The following is a 21,103-nucleotide window of genomic DNA, read 5'->3' as shown; positions in this document are numbered from 1 at the left end:
CTCACTCCCCCCACCCCCATCCAGCCCCATGTGTCTTTGCTGTGCGCGAATCTGTACCGCTGCCATTTTAATTCCAAAATCTGAAATAATCCAAATCGAAAACTGTCCGGTCCCAAGGATTTTGGATAAAAGGATAAGCCCTTGTATTTCCACATTTTCCACTTTTATTCTAGTTACTGTATTATTACAAACAATTTTATTTTAGCCAAATGCTTGTGAAAGGATTACCTGTTGTAAATACTGATTCACTCTAATATGTCATTGTTGGCAATGTGGCAGCAATACCAGCCTTATAATGCTTTGCCTTATTCACTAAACTCTGGAGCCTGTTCCCTTCAGACAACGTTCCAACATATAGATTGACTTAACTTTGCAACCCAGTACATAGCAACATCACTTGCATTAGACAAATTATGGATCAACACAATCTGCTGGGGGAACTCAGTGGGATCAGGAGCATCAATGGGAGGAAAAAGAAGTCTTATGATGCAAGGGTGACAGAGTTATAGCCTTTCTCTTTAAATACAAGTGACATCATAAAATTTTAGCCAGAATTAGTATTCAGCAACACCTGTGTAACATCTTTGAAAGTCTTACCATGCCACAAGTCCATGATAGCAATTTATTGTTATTTATACATGTACTCCAAGAGTTGAATATTTTTACAAGTTACACCAAGCATGAGTAGGTGAAAGGAAACTGAGGTGGAGGGTTGGAAATAAAGATATTAATGGGCATAAGGACATGCATCAATAGACACAGGCCCTTCAGCCAACCATCAAATATTGTGTGAAATGGGAATGATGGAATTGCTCTATTGTCAGAGATGTAATGCGACAAAATGTCACAATGGAAAATTAAATAGCAACGAGCTCAACTCTTCCTCACACATCCCTTCCCCTGGCGAAGGGCACCGACCCCCGGCGACGAGCACGGACGCGCACCCACCTCGACCCCCGGCGATGGGCACGGACGCGCACCCACCCCCGAACCCCGCACTCACCTCGTTGCGCTTCGCGATCAAACGGAAGTGTTCTCCAGGGTGAAGGGTCAAGAGTGCCGTTGTCTTCCGGTGCCCTCTCCGCTCCTCACGCCGCGTCTCCGGCAGCAGTGAAGCCTGCAGAGTGCTGCCCAGTCGGCGGCCGACGATGGTGTCGGAGTAGGCGGCAGGGCCGATTTGTCGAGCAGTTAGGACTGAGAGCGGCGCGGTCGCTCGGTGGGTGAGGGTGGGCGGGCTTGCAGCGCGGCCCCGGCGCAGCCACCGTTGATGCTGCGGCCGGCGGCGTCCTGTGACAGCTCGCCTGACGAGGAGCGGCGCGCCGATGTCAGTGGCCGCGGACACCCCAAGAAGAGAGTGCGGATAACCGAGCCCGACCAGGCGGCACCCCGCGGCTCCTCGCCGACTATAGCCGCCTTGGCGCAACAGTTTGGTCTCTCGGAGGCCGACCAGGGCTGGAAGCGAGTGCGGCCGGCTCAGGGCCAGGCCGAGGGGGAGATGGCGGACGACGGCCAGCCGAAGGCCAACTTCTCGGCGCTGCTCGGACACACCAATGGGCTGAGCCGCGCCACGGGTCCCGGTGGCAAACCGGCCGCCTCCAGGAAGCTGTTCATCAAGAACTTCAAAGGTGGACGTTCCTTCTTCCAACACTTTCTCACCCCCCAACTATCTGCCCACCGCCCTACCTCACTCTTCCCAAATATCTGCCCACAGTCTTCACCTTTCCATCCCCCAAATATCTGTCCACTTCTGACCTCTCCATTCCTTCCTCATCCTTGTTATCCCTTTCCAAATACCTGTCCACTGCCATAGGCTTGACCTTCCTTTCCCTGCCTCAACCTTACCAAAATGCTGCTTGATATCTGTGCTTAGCAGCTTTGAAGTGTAAATGACCATAGATTCATGCGGATCTGGCTTTGCTTTTGGCCTTTGGCCTTAATTCTTTTCCTCCCATGATCACAAGATTTAGCGAGTTTTGTACTTTGTTAATAACCTGTACCTTGAAGCCCATTGTCATCCAACATAAGAACTAAAACCTTAAAATATCAGTTAGTTGCACCTGATTACACTCTAATGGGTACATGGTTTCTGGTTTAAACCATTTGGACAAAAGTAGCTTCACTTAAATCACTTTGCAATGTCAGGATAGCTGAAAATGTTTTTCAGCTGGGAAGTATTTTCTGAAATGTAACACGTGTTATATTGTACAATGTTTTCTTCTTGGAATGGTTTTAAAGCAGTGGTTTTCAAACTTTTTCTTTCCTCTCACATACCACTTTAAGTACTACCTTACTAATCACGGAGCACCTATGACATCGGGATTACTAAAAATGTTATGAGAGTGGAAAGAAAAAGTTTGAAAACAACTGTTCTAAAGACTAGAAGGATGTCATCTTAAATCACTTTGTTATTTTCAGATATATCCCCATATATCTTTGGTGACTTTGAAATTCAATACCTCTCTATTTGCTATGTACCACTGTCACAATTCTGTGAGGATCCCTCCACTTTTATATTCTCCACTTTAACTCATCATTTACAGTAGCAGCATACAGTGTCTTCCATAATGTTTGGGACAAAGACAGTTTCTTTTCTTTGTTTGCCCCTGTGCTCCACAGTTTTAAATTTGTAATCAAGCAATTCACACATGATTCGAATGCACGATCCAGAATTTATTCAAAGATATTTGTATATATTTTGGTTTGACCATATAGAAATTGCAGTACTTTTCATACATAGTCCCCTCATTTCAGGGCACTATAATGTTTGGAACATTTGGCTTCACAGTTATTTGTGAGTACTCAAGTTGGTTTAAATGTTTCCTCGGTGCAGGTATCCGAGCTATGCTTGCTTCTAGGGTTTGGATCACCTTTGGAGTCTGTAGTTGCCATTTCTCAACATGAGGATTTAAATTGTGCCAATGAAAGTCGAAGGTTTTATCAGGCTGAAAAACAAGAATAAAACAGCAAGAGACATCACCTAGATTTTAGGATTACCAAAATTAACTGTTTGGAATGTCATTCAGAAGAAAGAGCATACTGGTAATCGCAAAGGATCTAGTAGGCCAAGGAAGACCTCCAATGCTGATGACAGAAGAATTATCATCATAATGAAGAAAAATCCCCAAATGTCTCTCCGACAGATCAGAAACACTTTTCAGGAGGCAGGTGGATGTGTCAATGACTACTGTCCATAGAAGACTTCATGAACAGAAATACAGAGGCTACACTGAAAGATGCAAACCACTAGTTAGCCACACAAACAGGATGACCAGATTACAGTTTGGCAAGAAGTATTTAAAAGAGAGTGCTGAATTCTGGAATAAGGTCTTGTGGTCAGATTAGACCAAAATTAACCTATATTAGAGTGATGGCAAAAGCAAAGTGTAGAGTGTAAAGGAACTGCCCAAGATCTAAAGCATATCACCTTATCTGTGAACTATGATGGTGGTGTTGTAGCCTGGGCAAGTATGGTGGCCACAGGTACTGGTGCACTTATTTTCATTGAGGATGCAATTACTGATGGCAATAGCAAAATGAATTCTGAGGTGTACAGAAACATCTGCTCAATTTGAGCAAATGCCTCCAAACACATTGGACGATATTTTGCCCTACAGCCAATCAATGATCCCAAATATACTGCTAAAGCAATAAAGAAAAATTTCAAAGTTTAAAAACTGCAAAATTCCTGAATGGCCAAGTCACTCACCTAATCCAAATCCAATTGAGCATGCCTTCCAAATGCTGAAGAGAAAACTTGAGGGGACTAGCTCCCAAAACAAGCAGGATCTGAAGATGGCTGCAATAGAGGCCTGGCAGGAGCATCAACAGAGAAGATTTTCAGCACCTGGTGCTGTCTATGAATCAGAGACTTAAAGCAGTCATTGCATGCAAGGGATGTCCAACAAAGTACTAAACATGACTACTTTAATGTACCATTGCTATGTCCCAAATATTATGGTGCCCTGAAATGAGGGGACTATATATAAAAAGATGCTGTAATTTCTACATTGTCAAACCAAAATGTGTACAAATAATCTTGAATAAAATCTGGATTGTGCACTTTAATCACATGTGAATTGTTTAATTACAAATGTAAAACTGGAGCACAGGGGCAAATAAATAGTGTCTTTGCCCTAAACATTATGGAGGGCACTGTATCTATGATGTGAGAGATTATAGCTTGGAAACAGGCCCTTTGGCCCAGAAAGTCCATGCTGACTGACAATCACCCATTTATACCATGTTAATTCTCTTCCTCAATTTCTATTCTCCTGCATTTACTTCAACTCCCTTCTCCTACCACCCCCTTCCAGCACCCCCAGATTCTACCACTCACCAGCATGCTGTGGGCAATTTACAGCAACCATGTAACCTATCAACCTGATGGTTTTGGGATGTGGGAGGAAACCAGAGCACCCAGTGAAACGTGATCACAAGGAGAACATGAACACTCCGCACACACGGCACCTGAGGACAAGATTAAATTCAGGTTATTGGCACTGTGAGGTCACGTCTCCATTAACTGCACCGTTGTTGCCTCAACTCCTCTGTGCATTACCCAGTACCCTTCCTCATCATTCTTTCCAACCCCCTTCCCTAGTTCTTCTCCCTTGTTAATGGTGGATTTTCTACAGCTTATCCAAAGTCACTGGCTATAGGGTACATTTTACTGATTCAATGCAAGTCCTGTTTGTCTCTCCACAGATAAACCAAAATTGCCTGATAACTACACTCAGGACACATGGCAGAAGCTCCATGAAGCAGTTGGGACCATTCAGAACAGCACTTCAATAAAATACAATTTAGAAGAACTTTATCAGGTAACATCACTTATGGCTGCTCTTAAATTTATTTGCCTATCCATTGTTTGAGAAGTTGATTTTGGAGCTGGAGGAATGGAATAAACAAAAAAAATGTAATCATTCATTTAAAGTTTGCACTACTGTAGTTTACAATTTTATGTGGCAGATGTGAAGGGTATCAGGGATAATCCAAGCAAATATAGGCCATTGAGTCAAATGTAAGTAGGTAGAAAACTGTTGGAAAAGAAAATATGAGGTACGGTATTGCTTTATACTTGGAAAGGCAGGAGCTATTCAAAGAAGGCAAGGAGAGATCCATTCTGACTACTTTGAATTTTTTGGAGCAATAATAATATATTGACGCTGATGTTATCTGCATGAACTTAGAAAATACTTTGTCAAAGTTCCACATGAGAGACTGGAGCAAATGGTTAGAGCCTCTGGGATCCTAAACAAGTTGGTAAATTTAATCCAAAATTGGCTTAAAAATTGGAAGCAGGGGATGATGGTGGTTTTTGTGATCGGAAACCAGTGAATGGTGATGTATCGGAGGGATCTGTTCAGCAGCTCTTATTGTTTGTTAACAATTTGGCTGCGAATGTTGGAGGCGTGATTTGTAAAGGTGACACATGTATTGTTGACCATGAGTATTACTCTTGGGCTACTGCATGATTTTGATCAAATCGATTGACAAAGCAATAACAGAGAGAACTTAATCTTGGTTAAACTGAAGAGATGCATTTTGGGAAGACTAATAAGGCTAGGTCAAACAAAGGAATGGTAAAACCCTGGGAATATTGAGGAACATGGGTGCCTTGATATGCAAAGATCAGCAGCATAGATAAGTTGATGAAGAAGGCATACAAGATGTTGGTCTTTATTAACTGGGGTATAGATTATGAGAAAAGGGAGTTTATAGTACAACTTTATAAAATATTAGTTAGACCACATCTGTGCCATTCTTGTCGCTACAAATATGTGTCCAGTCTCACTAATGTAGAGGTGGAAGTGAAATGTTTAGAGGGGTATTGTCTAAAATCAGGCAAATGGGACAATTCAAGTACACACCTTATTTGGCATGGATGAATTGGACTAGAGGGCCTGTTTCTGTATTCTATGACTTTGAAATTAGACTGTAAAGAAGAACCACCAAGAAATTGGAGAATTGCAGTATGTAGTGAAAGGGTATCTATATCTTTTTATCTTCAATTAATGAACCAATTTTCTAACATTACTAGCTCCAGTAATTTTCACTGCTTTTGGGTTCAGTCATGGTTGTTTGACTATTTATTTCTCTAGAGCACATGGAGATTGGAATAGGTTTCCTATAATAATGGACTTTTTTTGCTATACACAGGCCGTGGAGAATCTGTGTTCTTATAAGGTATCAGCAACTTTATATAAACAACTGCGACAGGTGTGTGAAGACCACGTCAAGGCACAGATTCAACAATTCAGAGAATATCCTTTCATTTGCCCTGGTTTAATTTACCATCAATATGTGTCTTTTTTTGCCTGGATTGTGTTAAATCTCAGGCACTGCAGAGTAATGGAAAATGGATCAATTCCTGTTAAAATTCTCAAAATTCAAATAGATCCTCTTTTAAACCTTGTATTTTTTTTTGTTCTTATTACCTAAGCAGTAAAAAATTTATTTGCAAAAATATCACATTTTAATTGAACCTCATCTTCCAGTAATGGCTATTTGATTGAAGTATTGAACTTGATTCACTGACTGCGGATAAATTACAGCGTACAAATGCATCATTTGGCTCATTAGTTATTGTCTGTTGATGGTTTATGTTATCCTCTTCATCTAACTTAATCTACTGATCCTTTTGCTCTCATGGACCACTTTAACTTTTCCTTACATGATTCAATTCTAGCCACCTCAGGTCAATAAATTTATTGATATATTGCTCACATATTTGTTATTTGCAGTCAATAATTTTCTCACTTTCCTTGAACAATAAATTTCCAACTCCCATTATCATCCCAACACAAAGCACTTTTGCTTTTACAAGGCACCATTGTGTTTGGATATATAATCTTATGTTGTGCCTGCTACAACACAGACCAGTATTGCTTGCCATCATTTTTCTTAGACCAATGGGAAGGAATGAACAAGTATAGACAGTTTGGTTGGAGATGAGAAATAATATAGACAAGTTATCACTTGTAGCTCAGCAGAATTCCATAAAGTAGGATGGTATAAATGAAGAAATTATGGGAAATTGTTACGTATGGGCAGCACGGTTAGTATAGCGGTTAGTGCGAAGTGATTACAGCAACTTGGGTTTGAATCCAGCGCTGTCTGTAGGGAGTTTGTTCGTTCTTGCCTTGATTTGTATGGGTTTTTCCCAGGTGATTGGTTTCTCCCCCCCCCCCCACCCATCCAAAAATGTATGGGGTTAAGTGGGTGGCACAGGTCTCACTGGCCGGATTTGGCTTCTACCATGTTATAAATAATTTAAAAATATATAAGATAATAATGGAGGATTTTAATGCACATGTAGATTGGGAAGGAAAGCAAATGGGAAAAGGAAGCCCAGTTGAGTTCATACTTTTTTTGAAATTAATTCTTTGAACATCAATTCCTGAAGCCAACAGGAAAGGTTTAAAAAAAAAAGACTATAACTTATGCTTCTCATGATTTAATAAACATCTATGGGGTGGTACAGTTGGCATAGCGGTTAGCACAATGTCTTTGCAGTGGCAGCGATTGGGACCAGGGTTTGAATCCAGTGCTGTCTGTAGGGAGTTTGTATGTTCTCCCCATGTATGCGTGGGTTTCCCCTGGAGGCTACAGTTTCCTCACACCATTCGAAACATGCTCGGGGTGTAGGTTAATTGGGTGTAAATTGGGCAGCACAGACACATGTGCCGAAGTGGCCTATTTTCATGCTGTATGTCTAAATTAAATTTATACCAAGTTCCCTGCCTCTCCTTGTAAGTCAAGCACGCAAGTCCCGGTAAAATCCTCTTGAACCTTCATGTGCCCTTTCCATCTTAATGATGCCTTTCCTATAGCTGGGTGACCATAATTGCACTCAGTACTTAGTGTGGGTTCACCCATGTCTTGCACAGAAGTAAAGTGACATCCGAAGTCCTGTACGCAACACCCTGACTGATGAATTGAAGCGAGCCCAACACCACCTTCACCATCCTAGCTATCTGTGTTACCACTTTTGTGGAATACCTGTATCCCTAAGTCTTTCTTTTCCACAACACTCTCTAGGGCCCTATCATTCACTGTGCAAAACCTGCCCTGGTTAAAACTAATACAGTGCCCTTATATTTGTCTGTGTTAAATTCCACTGAGCTTTCTTTGGCCCACTTACCCAGTTCACCTGGATCCTATTGTAATCTTCACTGTCTACTATTCCACAAACTTTGGTGTATTCTGCAAACTTAGTAACCATGCTAACTCTGTTGTCATCCAAGTGAATAATATAAATGACAACAACCTAGCGCAGATCTGATCCCACACCTCTGGTTACAGGTCTCTAATCTGAATAACAGCCTTTCATTACCACCCTCTGACTCCCACCATTAAACCTGCTGGCTCTCACTGGATTTCATGCAATCCAAAATTTGGATCACTTGTGGGGTCTTGACACCTTGGAAGTGACAATGCCAATTCCTTTTGTGGGAGAATCTTGTACTTGGTGGGGGGGGATTGGTCACTTTAAAAATAAGCTGTTGCCTCATATGAGATGATTTCCTTTCTTTGCAATTCTGAAGAACAGAGAGGTGGAAGTAGTTATTGAGCATATTTGGAGCAGAAGTAGACAGCTCCTTGATGAGCAAGGGATACTGCTGGGCTTGTAGAGTTAAGATTTTTTTGAATATTTTATTTACATTTTTTAAAGCCAAACATGCAATCAACAAGGAAAAAAAGAGAATATTTCAAATACAGAAAAGAGATAGTGATTATAATACATGATGGATTATTACCCCTCATCCCACCCACCCACTCCCTCCCTCCCAAGGAAAAGAAAGAATTAGTAATCAAAGAAGAAATCCCAAGGAAAAAAAAAGAAAGAGGAATTGTCAGGGATTTGTCGACTACTCCACAGGCTTCAAATTTCCATGACTTACCTAGATCTCGAGGAGATATTGACACAGGTTTCGAGAGCAAGAAGGGGAGAACAACTAAAGATTTGCACCCACACTTTTTAAATATGGTGCCATATTTAAAAAAAAATGTACCATACTTATTTCTTAGGTTAAAGGTAATCTAGATAGATCCACCCAGAAGGGCCTCACCTTGGGACACGACCAGGTTGAATGTAAAAGGTTCCTATCTCCTCACTGCAGCTAAAACATTGATCCGAAATATCTGATTTTAATTTATTTATTTTTTGCAGTATGAGATATAACTGGTGCAAAAAAAAAATACTGCACTAGTTTGTATCTTATTTTTATTGTGTTTGTCACACTGTCCTGACATAAATCGGACCAGTTTTGTTCACTATTTCTTGTATTTAAGTCTGATTTCCATTTCTGTCTCGACTTATGGGCCCCCTGTTTAGGGATTCCCATTTGAAGTAAGAGATACGTGGCTGAAGAAAATTTCTTTGTGCTTCCCTTTTGAATCAGAGTCTCCACATCACTGCACTTTGGTAGAATCATTGTTGGGCCCAATTTGTCCCTTAAATAAGCTCTTAACTGAAAGTAGCAGAAGATTGTATTATTAACAATACCATACTTAATTTTAATTGATCAAATGACTTCCCTGTTCATAACAGTCCTCAATATATTTGATCCCTTTCTGGGACCAGGTATCCAAAATCTTTTTATCCATTGTTAAAGGTATGAACCTTTTCTGAGTCACGGATGTTTTTGGAGATACTTCCCCCACCCCCCCCACCTTTAGTCCCGATCTGAATTATGTTTTAGCAAGGGGGCTTCTTTCTCAGCAGATATTAATTTTGTGTCCCATTTATATACAAAATCCTCTGCTATCCTTTCTCCTACTTTATGCAGTTCTATTTTAATTTCCCCCCCCCCCCCCGCCAGTTAAGCTTCTGATCAGATCAGGCACAATCTTATTAAATGACAGAGTAGGTTCTTGGGGCCAAATGGCCATCTCATTCTCCTAATGATTGTCCAAACACAGTTATTTAAAGTTCTCCATTAAATTAATTGATTGGTGCAATATCACTTCTTGCTTTTAAGTATTTAGTGTATATTCAGCCCTGTGGATTTTTATTTAATGTTGTTTGAAAATGTTGGTAATAAGGAACATTGTATTACTGACGAGGAGTGCCACCCTGGGAACTAGAGACAGTGATGAGATGCAAATAATATCTTTTCCTTAACTTTGTTTTCCACGGATTCACTGGATAGCAGTCTGTTTTTGAAGAAGATTGACAAATGTTGGCAGGATCACTGTCGGCAAATGGTAAGTTGATCCTCCTTGAATACCCTGCATTTCTGTTCTTGGCAAATATTTGGTCTTGTGTTTTGGCATATGATACTTACTTGTTCCATGATGTTATTCATTTTCAATGTTTCTATTCATCTGCAGATAATGATCAGGAGCATTTTCCTGTTTCTTGACCGAACCTATGTCCTCCAGAGTTCAATGCTTCCATCTATTTGGTGAGTGCATTTCAATGTGTCTTTAGAATACACTGGGTTGATAACATGAGCATTTGAGCTCTTGTATCTGAATGCACATCATTATGTGTTATTCTGCTTCCCCCAGTTAAAACTATTTTTTGTTATACTTTAGGGATTATCCCTGGTGTTTGAGAGTATTAATCATGTTGCTTGTTTCTTGTGATTTATTGCAAGATTTAAAAATATCTTTTCCTGAAGTTTAGTACTTTGAAGTGGCTTCAATGTATGGAGGTTGTCAAACCAATTCCTTCCAGATTTGATTTGTTTGTGGATCTCCAGTATCACTGCTGATGTACAAATTCTGATGTATTTGTAAATAACTAATCAGCAGGTATGGTTTGAGCAGAAACGTTTGGTACCATTTCTAGTGTTGCTCTGTGATGAGGTTGGATTGGACATCGGAGTATCAGCCGAAGCCCAGTTGTGCTCTCGTCTCTAAATTGGAAGATTTTTCCCTCAGCAGTCCTGAGCATGTACAGGCAAACCCTGATATACACTACCTCCATCAAAATGAAATTCATCTACCACGATTTGGAAAACTGACCATTTCCTGTTTTATGTGTGTAATTATTCAGTTACCGCAAGATCTTTCTGGAAATTTCTGGAAAACTCGAGTTACAAGTAGATCGTGTGAACAGCTCTAATGACAGTCCGACTCAGTGTGTGCCCCTATTAAATATGGATAAAAGAAAATGAAGAAAAGACTGATGTGATTCTAAAAGGAAAAGAAAAGCAATTAGTTTAATTGGAAAAACCTGAAGTTATAAAAACAACATGAAACAGTGCCAGCAGAGTGCAAATCAGATACAATCTGGGCTACAGTGGTCAACAGTGAGCACAAGTTGAAGTAAGAATATAAAGAAAAAGATAAAGTTGCATCACTTTCTATTAGCATGCAAATTACTCAAAACAGAAGTCCATTAATGATTGCAATGGAATGGCTACTTCGTCTTTGGATTGAAGATTGTAATCAAAAACGAATACCACTTTGTACAAAAAAACATTCAAACCAAAGCTTTAAACATCATTTCAATACTAAAAGGAGATAAATTTCAAGGATACAGAAATTTTTACTGCAACTTGTTTGACCGCTTTAAACATCCAACAGGACTACACAATGTAAGAATTACAGAGGAAGCTGCAAGCGCTGATAAAAATACTGCTGCAAAATTTCCAGAAATTTTTCAAAAAATTGTTGAAGAAGGCAATTACGACAATAGGGAAATATTTAATGTTGATGAAAAAGGCCTATTCTGGAAAAGAATGCCAACAAAAGCTTTTTTAGCTAAAGATGAAGTATCTCAACCAAAGTACAAAGCTTAAAAAAATCAACTTGCCCATTTTATGTAAAGGGGGACTTAAAACTTATCTTGCTAATGTACCGTACTATTGTCCTGGGTAAACTGGTACCTCTCACTTTGTTCGTTTTAGATTGGTCACAGTGTATGAGCTACCAAAAGAAAATAGACACACACGCCAGAGTACTTCAGTTTATACAAATCTTTATTACAAATTCTAAAGCTGATATCAAACTACAATATGCAAGCCCTTCCCAATTATACTGATCAACGCCTGGACTGGTCCCAACTGCCAAAGTGAGGCAACGACTGTACACTTGTAGTAGGTTGTCAGGGCACCAGTAGCAGCTTCTCCACCTCCTCTGACCGGGACATTGACTGGATTCTAGAAGTTCTTCTTGCTGAGAGATGTTGCCACCTCTCGGAGAGTCTCAAACTTCAGCAGGTTATATTTCCCAAAAACTACTTACCCAAGCACCTATTCCCAGCACAGAAAGAAAGATAAGCGAGCAAGCTAGCATGGCTAGGCTTCTATCGTAATTTTCAGCTTATCACTTTGAATACAATGGTTTATTTTGCATCAAGGTTAGGCCTCTGACAATCTGTGACCAAAACAAGCAGCAAGATTAAATGTTATTGGTACACAGATGTCCTTTTGTCAGATAACTGCATCTCTGGCCCCTCGGTGGAATTTAGCTTATGTCTGCTGATTCTAAAACGCAAGCAGGTTCTCAGCCTTGCAGAAGCAAAGGCTGCAAAAGTTTAAAAAAAAAACATGGTTTAAATCTTCCATTACAACTCTGAATCCCAGTTATTTGACATGCTAATAAAAAAAGCATGGATAATCAAATAAAATTTTTGAAGACTGGTTTGTTCATATTTTTGCCCAACAGCTGAAAAATATTGCAAGTGTGGCGGCGCATTTTCTCATGGTGAACCGGCCCCGCATGTAATGCCAGATGGCGGGGCAGCCTTGGGAAAATGGTGCTGTCAGGGTTTTCTCCCTGCCTCAAGTGTCCTGCCCAGTGTGTGCCTGGGGCAGCGATTATGATGTCACAATGCATGAGGTGACTGAGCTCATGCTGTCCTTAAAAGGGTGCGAGCTGAATTTGAAGAAAAACAGTCATTAGCGACTTTCAGTGTGGTGGCTGAGTCTTTCTTGGCTGTGTCCAGCACGACATTGGTGACCCCATTGAGCCCAGATGCCTCTCTGGGCTCAAGAACATGGATCTGGCAGAAATCAACACCGTTGCCATCAAACCACCCCCCCCCCCCCCTTCTGGACCCATCGCCCGTGTACATGGTTCGGGAAGGCGGAGGCACAGTTTCAACTGAGGAACATTTCAGCAGATGTCACAATGTTCTACCACGTCATGAGCATGCTGGACAAAGAAACGGTAGCCAGGGTGGACAATCTAATACACAACCCACCGGCTGAGGGTAAACATCCTGCCCTCAAGAACCTGCACACCATAGGCCCTAATGGATGAGATGCTGGCGCTGGCAGAGGATCACAAACCTTGTTTCCTATTCAGTCAGATCTTCCTCGAGCAGATGCCCGGGGACATCTAACTACTGGCAGATGAGGACTTCACGGATCCACGCCAAGTTACAGCCTGAGCAGATACCTTCTGGCACACCAAGAGGGAGAATAAAGCAGCACTCAGTCAGGTTGCATGACCAAGAGCCAGCCGGCCGCAACATTCCCCCAAGCATAAGCTGGAGGAGCACCATTCCACCTGGTGCTTTTACCATCAGCGCTGGGGAGCGCAAGCTCGTAAGTTCCAACAACCGTGTGACTACCGGGGGAAACGGCCTGGCCAACCACCGTTGATGGCTGCGTCGGCTGGTCACGTGGATAGCCTCCTTCACGTTACCGACAACTCCACGGGCTGACATTTCCTGGTGGATACAGGAACGGAGCTGAGCATCCTGCCCCCCAACACCCTCGAGAGACACACCCGATCTCGTGGTCCTACCTTGCGGCAGCCAACAGTTCGGTCATCGGTACCCGCAGGGCGCAGATCCAGATTGAGAGAGAAATTCAACTGGAAGTTTGTGTTAGCCTCAGTGGTACTGTGTTGTTAGGAGCCGACTTCCTGAGGGCGCACGGACTGTTGGTCGACATGAAGGGCAAGAGGCTGGTTAACGCTCGCACCTTCCATTCAGTGAGCCTGGACGCCACTAATGCCAGCAGGCCCGAGATCGCAGCCATCGCCACTTCCAGGGATGTGTATTCGAACATACTCCATGAGATCCCCGCCATCCTTTAACCACGATTCAGCGCCACCTTACCCCAGCACGAGGTATACCACCATATCTCCACGCAGGGCCAAGCCCTTGGCTGCACGCCAAGCCCAGACAAGACTTCCACCCGAGAAGCTGCAGCTGGCAAAGGAAGAGTTTTCCCGGCTGCGGGAGTTGGGGATCGTCTGTCGCTCGGACAGCGCCTGGGCATACCCTCTGCACATGGTCCCCAAATCATCTGGGGGCTGGAGACCTTGAGGTGTTTGAACGACATGACCACACTGGACAGGTACCCAGTTCCACACATTCAAGACTTCTCGCCCAATCTTCATGGTGCGCAAGTCTTCTCCAAGGCTGATCTGGTGCGGGGGTATCATCAGATTCCGGTCCACCCCAAGGACAATGGCGAGATGGCGATCATCACCCCCTTTGGCCTCTTTGGAATTCCTGCGTATGCCTTTCGGCCTGAAGAACGCAGCCCAGACTTTTCAGCGCCTCATGGACCCTGTGGGTAGGGTCTTGGACTTTGTGTTTATCTACCTGGACGATATCCTTAATCGCCAGCCATAACCGCGAAGAGCACAAGGCCCACCTACATACCCTGTTTGCCCGACTGGTGGAGTTTGGCCTCACGGTCAACGTGGCCAAGTGACTTTTGGCAAGCAGACACTGCAGTTCCTGGGGCACACCATCTCGGCAGCAGGTGCTGCCCCAGTGCCAGAGAAGGTTGCGGCCATCCAGCAGTTTCCCAAGCCAACTGCCCTCAAGGGCCTGCAGGAGTTCGTTGGGATGGTGAATTTTTATCATCGCTTCATCTGCTCGCACCATGTGACCGCTGTTCGCATTGATCGCCACTAAGGAGAAAGTCCTGACCTGGTTGGAGGAGGCAGAGACCACTTTTGCTCTATTGGGAGATGCTCAGCCACGGCAGTAGGGGGCGTACTTGAGCAGTGGCTCAACGGACAGTGGCACCCGCTGGCCTTCTTTAGCAAACAGCTGTGCCGGCTGGAACTCAAGTACAGCACTTTCAACCAGGAGCTCCTGCCACTGTACCTGGCCATCCAGCACTTTCTGGAGGGCAGGCCCTTCACAGTGTTCACGGACCATAAGCCCCTCACACAGGCACTCGAGATGGCCAAAGATCTGTGGTCGACTCACCAGCAACGTCTCCTCTACTACGTGTCGGAGTTCACCACTGACATCCGGCACAGGGCAGGCAAAGACAACGTCGTGGCGGATGTGCTCTCTCATCCGGTGATCAACGCCTTACCCCCGGCCTTGACTACACACAGTTGGCACAGGCCCAGAAGCTGGAGGCACAGGCTCTCTGGACTGCCATCTCTGGCCTCGAGCTCCAGGACATTCAGTGACCCAACAGCCCGGACACGCTGCTCTGCGACGTCTCCACAGGCTCGTCATGCCCAGTAGTCCCACCGCAGTGGAGGTCGAGGGTTTTCAGCTTAGTCCACGACCTAGCCCACCCCTCGATGAAGACTTTGGTGTGAATGGTGGCAGAGCAGTTTGTGTGGCACGGGGTCAAAAAGGAGGTGGCCGAGATGGCGAGGAACTGCACCAGGTGCCAGGCCTCCAAGGTCCACCAGCATACGCAGGCCCCAATCCAGCAATTAGACCCAGCAGTGCAGAGATTTCAGCACATCCATGTTTAACGTCCTATGCCCCCTGCTGGTCTCCAGAGAAGCGCGCTACCTTCTCACAATAGTTGATCGGACCATGAGATGCCCGGAGGCTGTTCCCATCAAAGAGGCTTCTGCAGAGACATGTGCCAGGAACCTAGTCAGTCATTAGATCACTAGGTTCGGAGTCCCAATGCACATCACCAGTGACAGGGGCACCAAGTTCACCTCCGCTCTCTGGGCTCAGCTGGTGAACCTCCTGGGGGGTTAAACACCACACCACTGCCTACCACCTGCAAGCAAATGGTTTGGTGGAGAGGTTTCATTGTCATATGAAATATGCCCTCATGGCTCGCCTCACCAGACCAGGCTGGACAGATGAACTGCCCTGGGTCCTCCTTGTCATCAGAACAGCACCCAAGGAGGACCTACAGGCGTCTTCTGCGGAACTGGTCTATGGCGCACAGCTCTCGCTGCCCTGCGAGTTCTTTGGCCCGGAGCCCAATGTCACGTCCAAGCACGCGAACCTTTTGGCAGATCTCCGTAAGAAACTATCCTCGCTAGCCCCCCGCCTCTCTCGCATCATGACTTCTGGCCAATATATTGTCCCAAAGAGCTGGACTCGGTGGAATTCGTATTTGATGAGCGCAGTCCACATACAGCACCTTTACAACGCCCATACGAAGGTCCATACAAGGTCCTCCAGCAGTCCGGCAGGACTTTCACTTTGGACATACGGGGTAAAGACGAAATTTTCACCGTGGACCATTTGAAGGCGGCGCACTTAGACCTATCACGGCCGGTGTAGACGGTCATGCCCAAACACTGGGGCCGCCCGCCCAAGTGCCGGGACGCATAGCTGGTTCTGGGGGGGGTTGTGTGGCGGAGCAATCTCTCATGGTGAACCGGCCCCACGTATAACGGCAACCATGGGAAGATGGTACTGTTAGGGTTTTCTCCCATCCTCAAGTTTCCTGCCCAGCGCGCGCCTGGGGCAGAGATTATGATGTCACAATGCACGAGGTGACTGAGCTCATGCTGCCCTTAAAGGGGCGTGCACTGAATTTGAAAAAAAAACAGTCATTAATGACTTTCAATGTGGTGGCTAAGTCTTTCTTGGCTGTGTCCAGCACTACACAAGAATAATAACCTTAGTTTTAAAGTGCTCTTGCTATTAGATAGTGCTCCAGGACATTCTACTTCATTGGGAGATTTGAATGAAAATGTAAAAATTGTGTTTCTACCACCGAATGCATCATTATTGCAACTGATGGACCAAGGAATTCTTTCATCATTCAAAACATATGATCTTGGAAGGACTTTTGCACAAGCATTTCAAGCAACATCAGGAGAAAATGGAATTTTGTGTACAGAATTTTGGAGGAAATACAGTATAAAGCAGGCCATTGAAAACATTAAATTTTCATGGCAAGATGTTACTTCCAGCAATATGTGAACAGTTTGGAAATATCTTCTACCCCATTGTGTAAATAATTTTCTTGGCTTCAGTCTCATGGACAAAATAGCTGAAGAGATGACTGCTTTTGGGAGTAACAGGTTTCAACGTGGATACAGAAAATATGTGAGAATTGCTTAATTTGCATGTAGAAGAATTACTATATATTTTGGCATACAAGTCGACTGGCATATGTTGACCCCCCTTTTCTTCAGCCACATATTAAGGTAAACCTGTTGTATAAGTCATCCCCAATTTTCTGGCTGCCTGAGGTGCCCCGTTGACTGGCATACAAGTCGATTCCCAAAGCTCACGATGCCTGAGATGGGTATTTGACCTGCGTATATGTCGACCCCCTCCCCCCCATAGATCGCGCAGATTGATCTGGATGTTGGCTGGAGGTGATTGCTATCATGAAGGATCCATCGACACAACATAGCATGCAAAGAAAATAAGAAGCGAGCTTTAAGTTGAAAGTGATAGAAATGGTCAAGAAAACCAACAACTGAGATGCTTTAAGAAAATTTGATGTGCATGAGAAATTGGTAAGAGATTGGAGGAAGATAGAAGAGACTTTATAATGTTCTTTGAGAAATCACTTGTTGGCCATAGTTGGAAAATCACATTGCAGAATGGGTACATTTTACAGAGGTAAGATTGCTACATAGTCACCCGAAATAAAATAAGAACATTTGCACTGCAATGGGCCAAGTTGCACCCAAACAACTGTTTCATGAACAGGAAAAATCTGATATTATGCCAAAAAAAACAAAATTTGCACAGAAACTACCAAAAGGTATTGATCATGAATTTGTACATTTTCACCAGTTTATTATACAGAACGGGCAAAAACACCAGTTTGCATTGGCAAATATCGGAATCATGGATGAAACCCCCAAGAATTTTGACTATTGCCTATCATGGAGCAGTGGAATGGAAAGGTGTTAAAACTGTGCAAACCAGAAGTACAGACCACAAAAGAATCAGGTTTACTGTGGTGTTATCATGCATGCCCGACAGGGTAAAGTTAAGTCACATGGTAATCTTCAAACACAAAATTAAACAGAAAATGAAATTCCCTGGAGGTATTTTTGCACATTTTCATGAAAAAGGATGGAGGTATTAAAATGGTGTAAAACTACAGGTACACAATCCTTTATCTGGAACCCTTGGGGGAGTGTGCGTTCCGAATTTTGGATTTTTCTGGATTTCGGAAAGCCAAATTTAAGCCCACCTGAATCGTGCTGCTGTATCCACCCCCACCCCCTTCCAGTCGCGCTGCCGTCTCCCCTTGCCCACCTGACTCGCGCTGCAGGTCTCCTCCACTTGCCCACCCGAATCATGCTGCCGGTCTCCCCTCCCCCCTGCCCAACGACTCACGCCGCTGGTCTCCCCCCACCTCGCGCTGCCAATATCTCTCCCCACTTGCCGGATTTTGGAGCTTTCCAGATTTTAGGTGTCCGAATGAAAGATAGACTGTGTGGAATAGACAGTCAGGCAGTTTACGCAAAGAATGGAGTTTGCTGGTCTGGGATATATTTCGTAACCGCTTAACTGAGAACACTAAAAGTAGATTAGCACTACATAATATATGGCAGTTATCCCGGGTGGTTTGACATCTATATTTCAACCTCTCGATGTCTGCTTGAACAAGCCATTCAAAGACCATGTGCACGAGGAATGGAATATATGGATGTCAAGTGCAAAAAAGTATTTTACAAAAGACGGGGAAATGTGTGCTGCATCACTTGATGTGCTGCGTAACTTCATGCTCAAGGCATGGGACTTAGTTATTTAAAAAGTGCACGATCTCTTATGCAATTGATGGCACAGAAGATGATTTATTGTGGGGCACTGACAACAAAGCTGAAAACACCTCATCAGATACAGACTGGGACCCATATGATGACTGTTTAAACAGTGAGAGTATGGATGTGCTTGCTGCCATCTTTGCTTCAGACGATGATAGCAAGAGTGATTTTGAAGGGTTCTAAATGTTGTGGTTGTTTTCAGACAATGATAGCGATTTTGACGGGTGCTAATTGTGTTGTCGTTTTCAATGAAAATCTGTAACAGATTTTTTTTTTGTTTTTCAAGGGTCGACTTGTACACTGAATAGTTTTTCAAGGGTCAACTTATACGCTGGATCAGCGTAGATTGAAATTTGATCTGAATTTTAAGGTCTCAAAAGTATATCTGGCATATAAGTCGACCCATTTTTTTGAGTTTTTTTGGGTTTCACAACTCAACTTGTATGCCAAAATATATGGTAAGCAAAATGATCTTCAACTTGATGAGCAATGTCCATTTGAAGAAGCTGAAGACAATATGGCTAAATATTTCACTATTTAAGAACTTGAAGAAAGATTTGAACTTGTTGAAGTCACCAAGGATTTCTATCTTAAATGTCGATCCTAACATGGAAAGAAGCATGGAAGTCTGCAGCAATTTGGAAAAAGCGATCGCTAACTATAGGAAATTGTATAATGAGGGGGAAAAAAAGATCAAAATCTGAGCAGTCAACTTTGGACAAATATTTTTATAAGAAATAGTTTAGTTTTGGGCAGCATTATTGGCATTCTTGGTTAGTGCAACGCCTTTTCAGTGCCAGTGATTGGGACTAGACTGGGATTCAAATCTCGTGCTGTCTGCAAGGAGTTTGTACGTTCTCCCTGTGTCCGTATGGGCTTTCTCTAGGGGCTCTGGTTTCCTCCCACCGTTCAAAACGTACTAGGGGTGTAGGTTAATGGGGTATAAAATGTGCGGCACGGACTCATGGGCCAAAACGGCCTGTTACCATGCTGTATATCTAAATTTTTTTTATTATTATGATGTAATTATGAAATAAATGAAAAATGTCATAATTATTTTTACTAACCTTAACAGTTTGGTATTACATGCAGCTAAAAGTTGTTTTTAAAGCCTATTTTTTTATAAGTCCCGATTGATGATCTGCAAGGATGGGAATTCATTGTAATTACTCCCTTTGATTCTATTAATTGCTTAACGTGAATTCAACTTACACAAGTAAAAAAATTGGGACGAATTAATTGCATAAAGTGTGGGTTTGCCTTTATTCTAGACCACCATTTAAATTAAATGCAGGGGTGAAATAAAAACATATTCAAAGAAAATAAATGGAATAATTAATCTATTTAATTAATATTAATAACTTTTAAAATATGAATACATGAAACTTCATTTGTTGGGCAAATTTCCCATTATTACTATAGGAGGGTGAGACCATTCAGGAGCCCATTCAGCTAATCATTGATAAAGACCTATTCAACATGCATGTGTTGGTAATGTGGTTTAAAATTAAGCCTCGATTTTGCACAACTGACAATAAAAAGGACTTCCAAGCACATGATTGTATTTGAAAAATCTATAATTACTCTGATGCAGTGAAGTCGTGTTCCACCCTCCATGAGTTTGTCCATGACAATGGAAGAAATATAGTTTCCTTGTTATGTTTACTGCAGTTGTTTTTCTGAACCATTTGTTGGTTCTTCTGCTATAAATTCAAGAAGGTGTTCTGTTTAATGGCCATAAACTAGTCAATTTAACCTCAGTGGGGAGGAAACAGAATTTGGAGTCATTCTATATAAATGTTGATTAATTGGGAAAAGACAGTCTTTTAATTAATAAGTATCACAATCTTACCTTCACCTGCAAAGGTACCATTAACATCTTAGTAAAGATCAAACTAAGGAACTTGTGAGCATATTTGTTTCCCTTTTGATTTGCATGGAAATTGCTGAAAGAAACTGGAAATACTGTAACCTTGTATGTGTTACGTATGGTATTTATCGTGTAATTATAAAATCCTGTGATTAAATACCTTCAGGGATATAGGCTTAGAACTTTTCCGAACCCACATCATCAATGACAAAACTGTGCAGAGCAAAACCGTTGATGGAATCCTTCTGTTGATTAAAAAAGAGCGAAATGGCGAGGCTGTGGACAGAAGTCTGATACGAAGTTTGCTGAGTATGCTGTCTGATCTGCAGGTAAGAGACGTTTGAACCCTCAAATAGA

General features: G+C 42.8%; 2 protein-coding genes across 5 annotated transcripts in view; one reads left to right on the top strand and one right to left on the bottom strand.

Moving 5' to 3' along the window:
- pcid2 (PCI domain containing 2) overlaps positions 1 to 1,105 on the bottom strand; it is a 33,232-nt gene extending 32,127 nt beyond the window's left edge. Inside the window, exon 1 of one of the 3 annotated variants that reach the window (XM_069889523.1) lies at positions 1,004 to 1,105. The gene's annotated coding sequence lies outside the window, so the exon portion shown is untranslated. Of the gene's footprint in view, positions 1 to 597; positions 919 to 948; positions 971 to 1,003 lie in introns of those variants that run through there. The other 2 variants (XM_069889524.1, XM_069889522.1) reach the window with 2 other exon arrangements.
- LOC138738726 (cullin-4A-like) overlaps positions 1,048 to 21,103 on the top strand; it is a 59,174-nt gene continuing 39,118 nt past the window's right edge. Inside the window, exons 1-6 of one of the 2 annotated variants that reach the window (XM_069889513.1) lie at positions 1,048 to 1,625; positions 4,705 to 4,820; positions 6,160 to 6,263; positions 10,140 to 10,209; positions 10,336 to 10,409; positions 11,006 to 17,637. In XM_069889513.1, coding sequence (XP_069745614.1) covers positions 1,268 to 1,625; positions 4,705 to 4,820; positions 6,160 to 6,263; positions 10,140 to 10,209; positions 10,336 to 10,409; positions 11,006 to 11,126 — 843 coding nt within the window. In that variant the 5' untranslated portion in view covers positions 1,048 to 1,267 and the 3' untranslated portion in view covers positions 11,127 to 17,637. Of the gene's footprint in view, positions 1,626 to 4,704; positions 4,821 to 6,159; positions 6,264 to 10,139; positions 10,210 to 10,335; positions 10,410 to 11,005; positions 17,638 to 20,912; positions 21,076 to 21,103 lie in introns of those variants that run through there. The other variant, XM_069889512.1, reaches the window with a different exon arrangement.

This window comes from Narcine bancroftii, chromosome 7 (genome assembly GCF_036971445.1).
Source record: "Narcine bancroftii isolate sNarBan1 chromosome 7, sNarBan1.hap1, whole genome shotgun sequence".
Classification (NCBI taxonomy): Eukaryota; Metazoa; Chordata; class Chondrichthyes; order Torpediniformes; family Narcinidae; genus Narcine; species Narcine bancroftii.
Note: the sequence above shows the minus strand (reverse complement) of the source record. Positions and strands in the feature narration are given on the sequence as shown.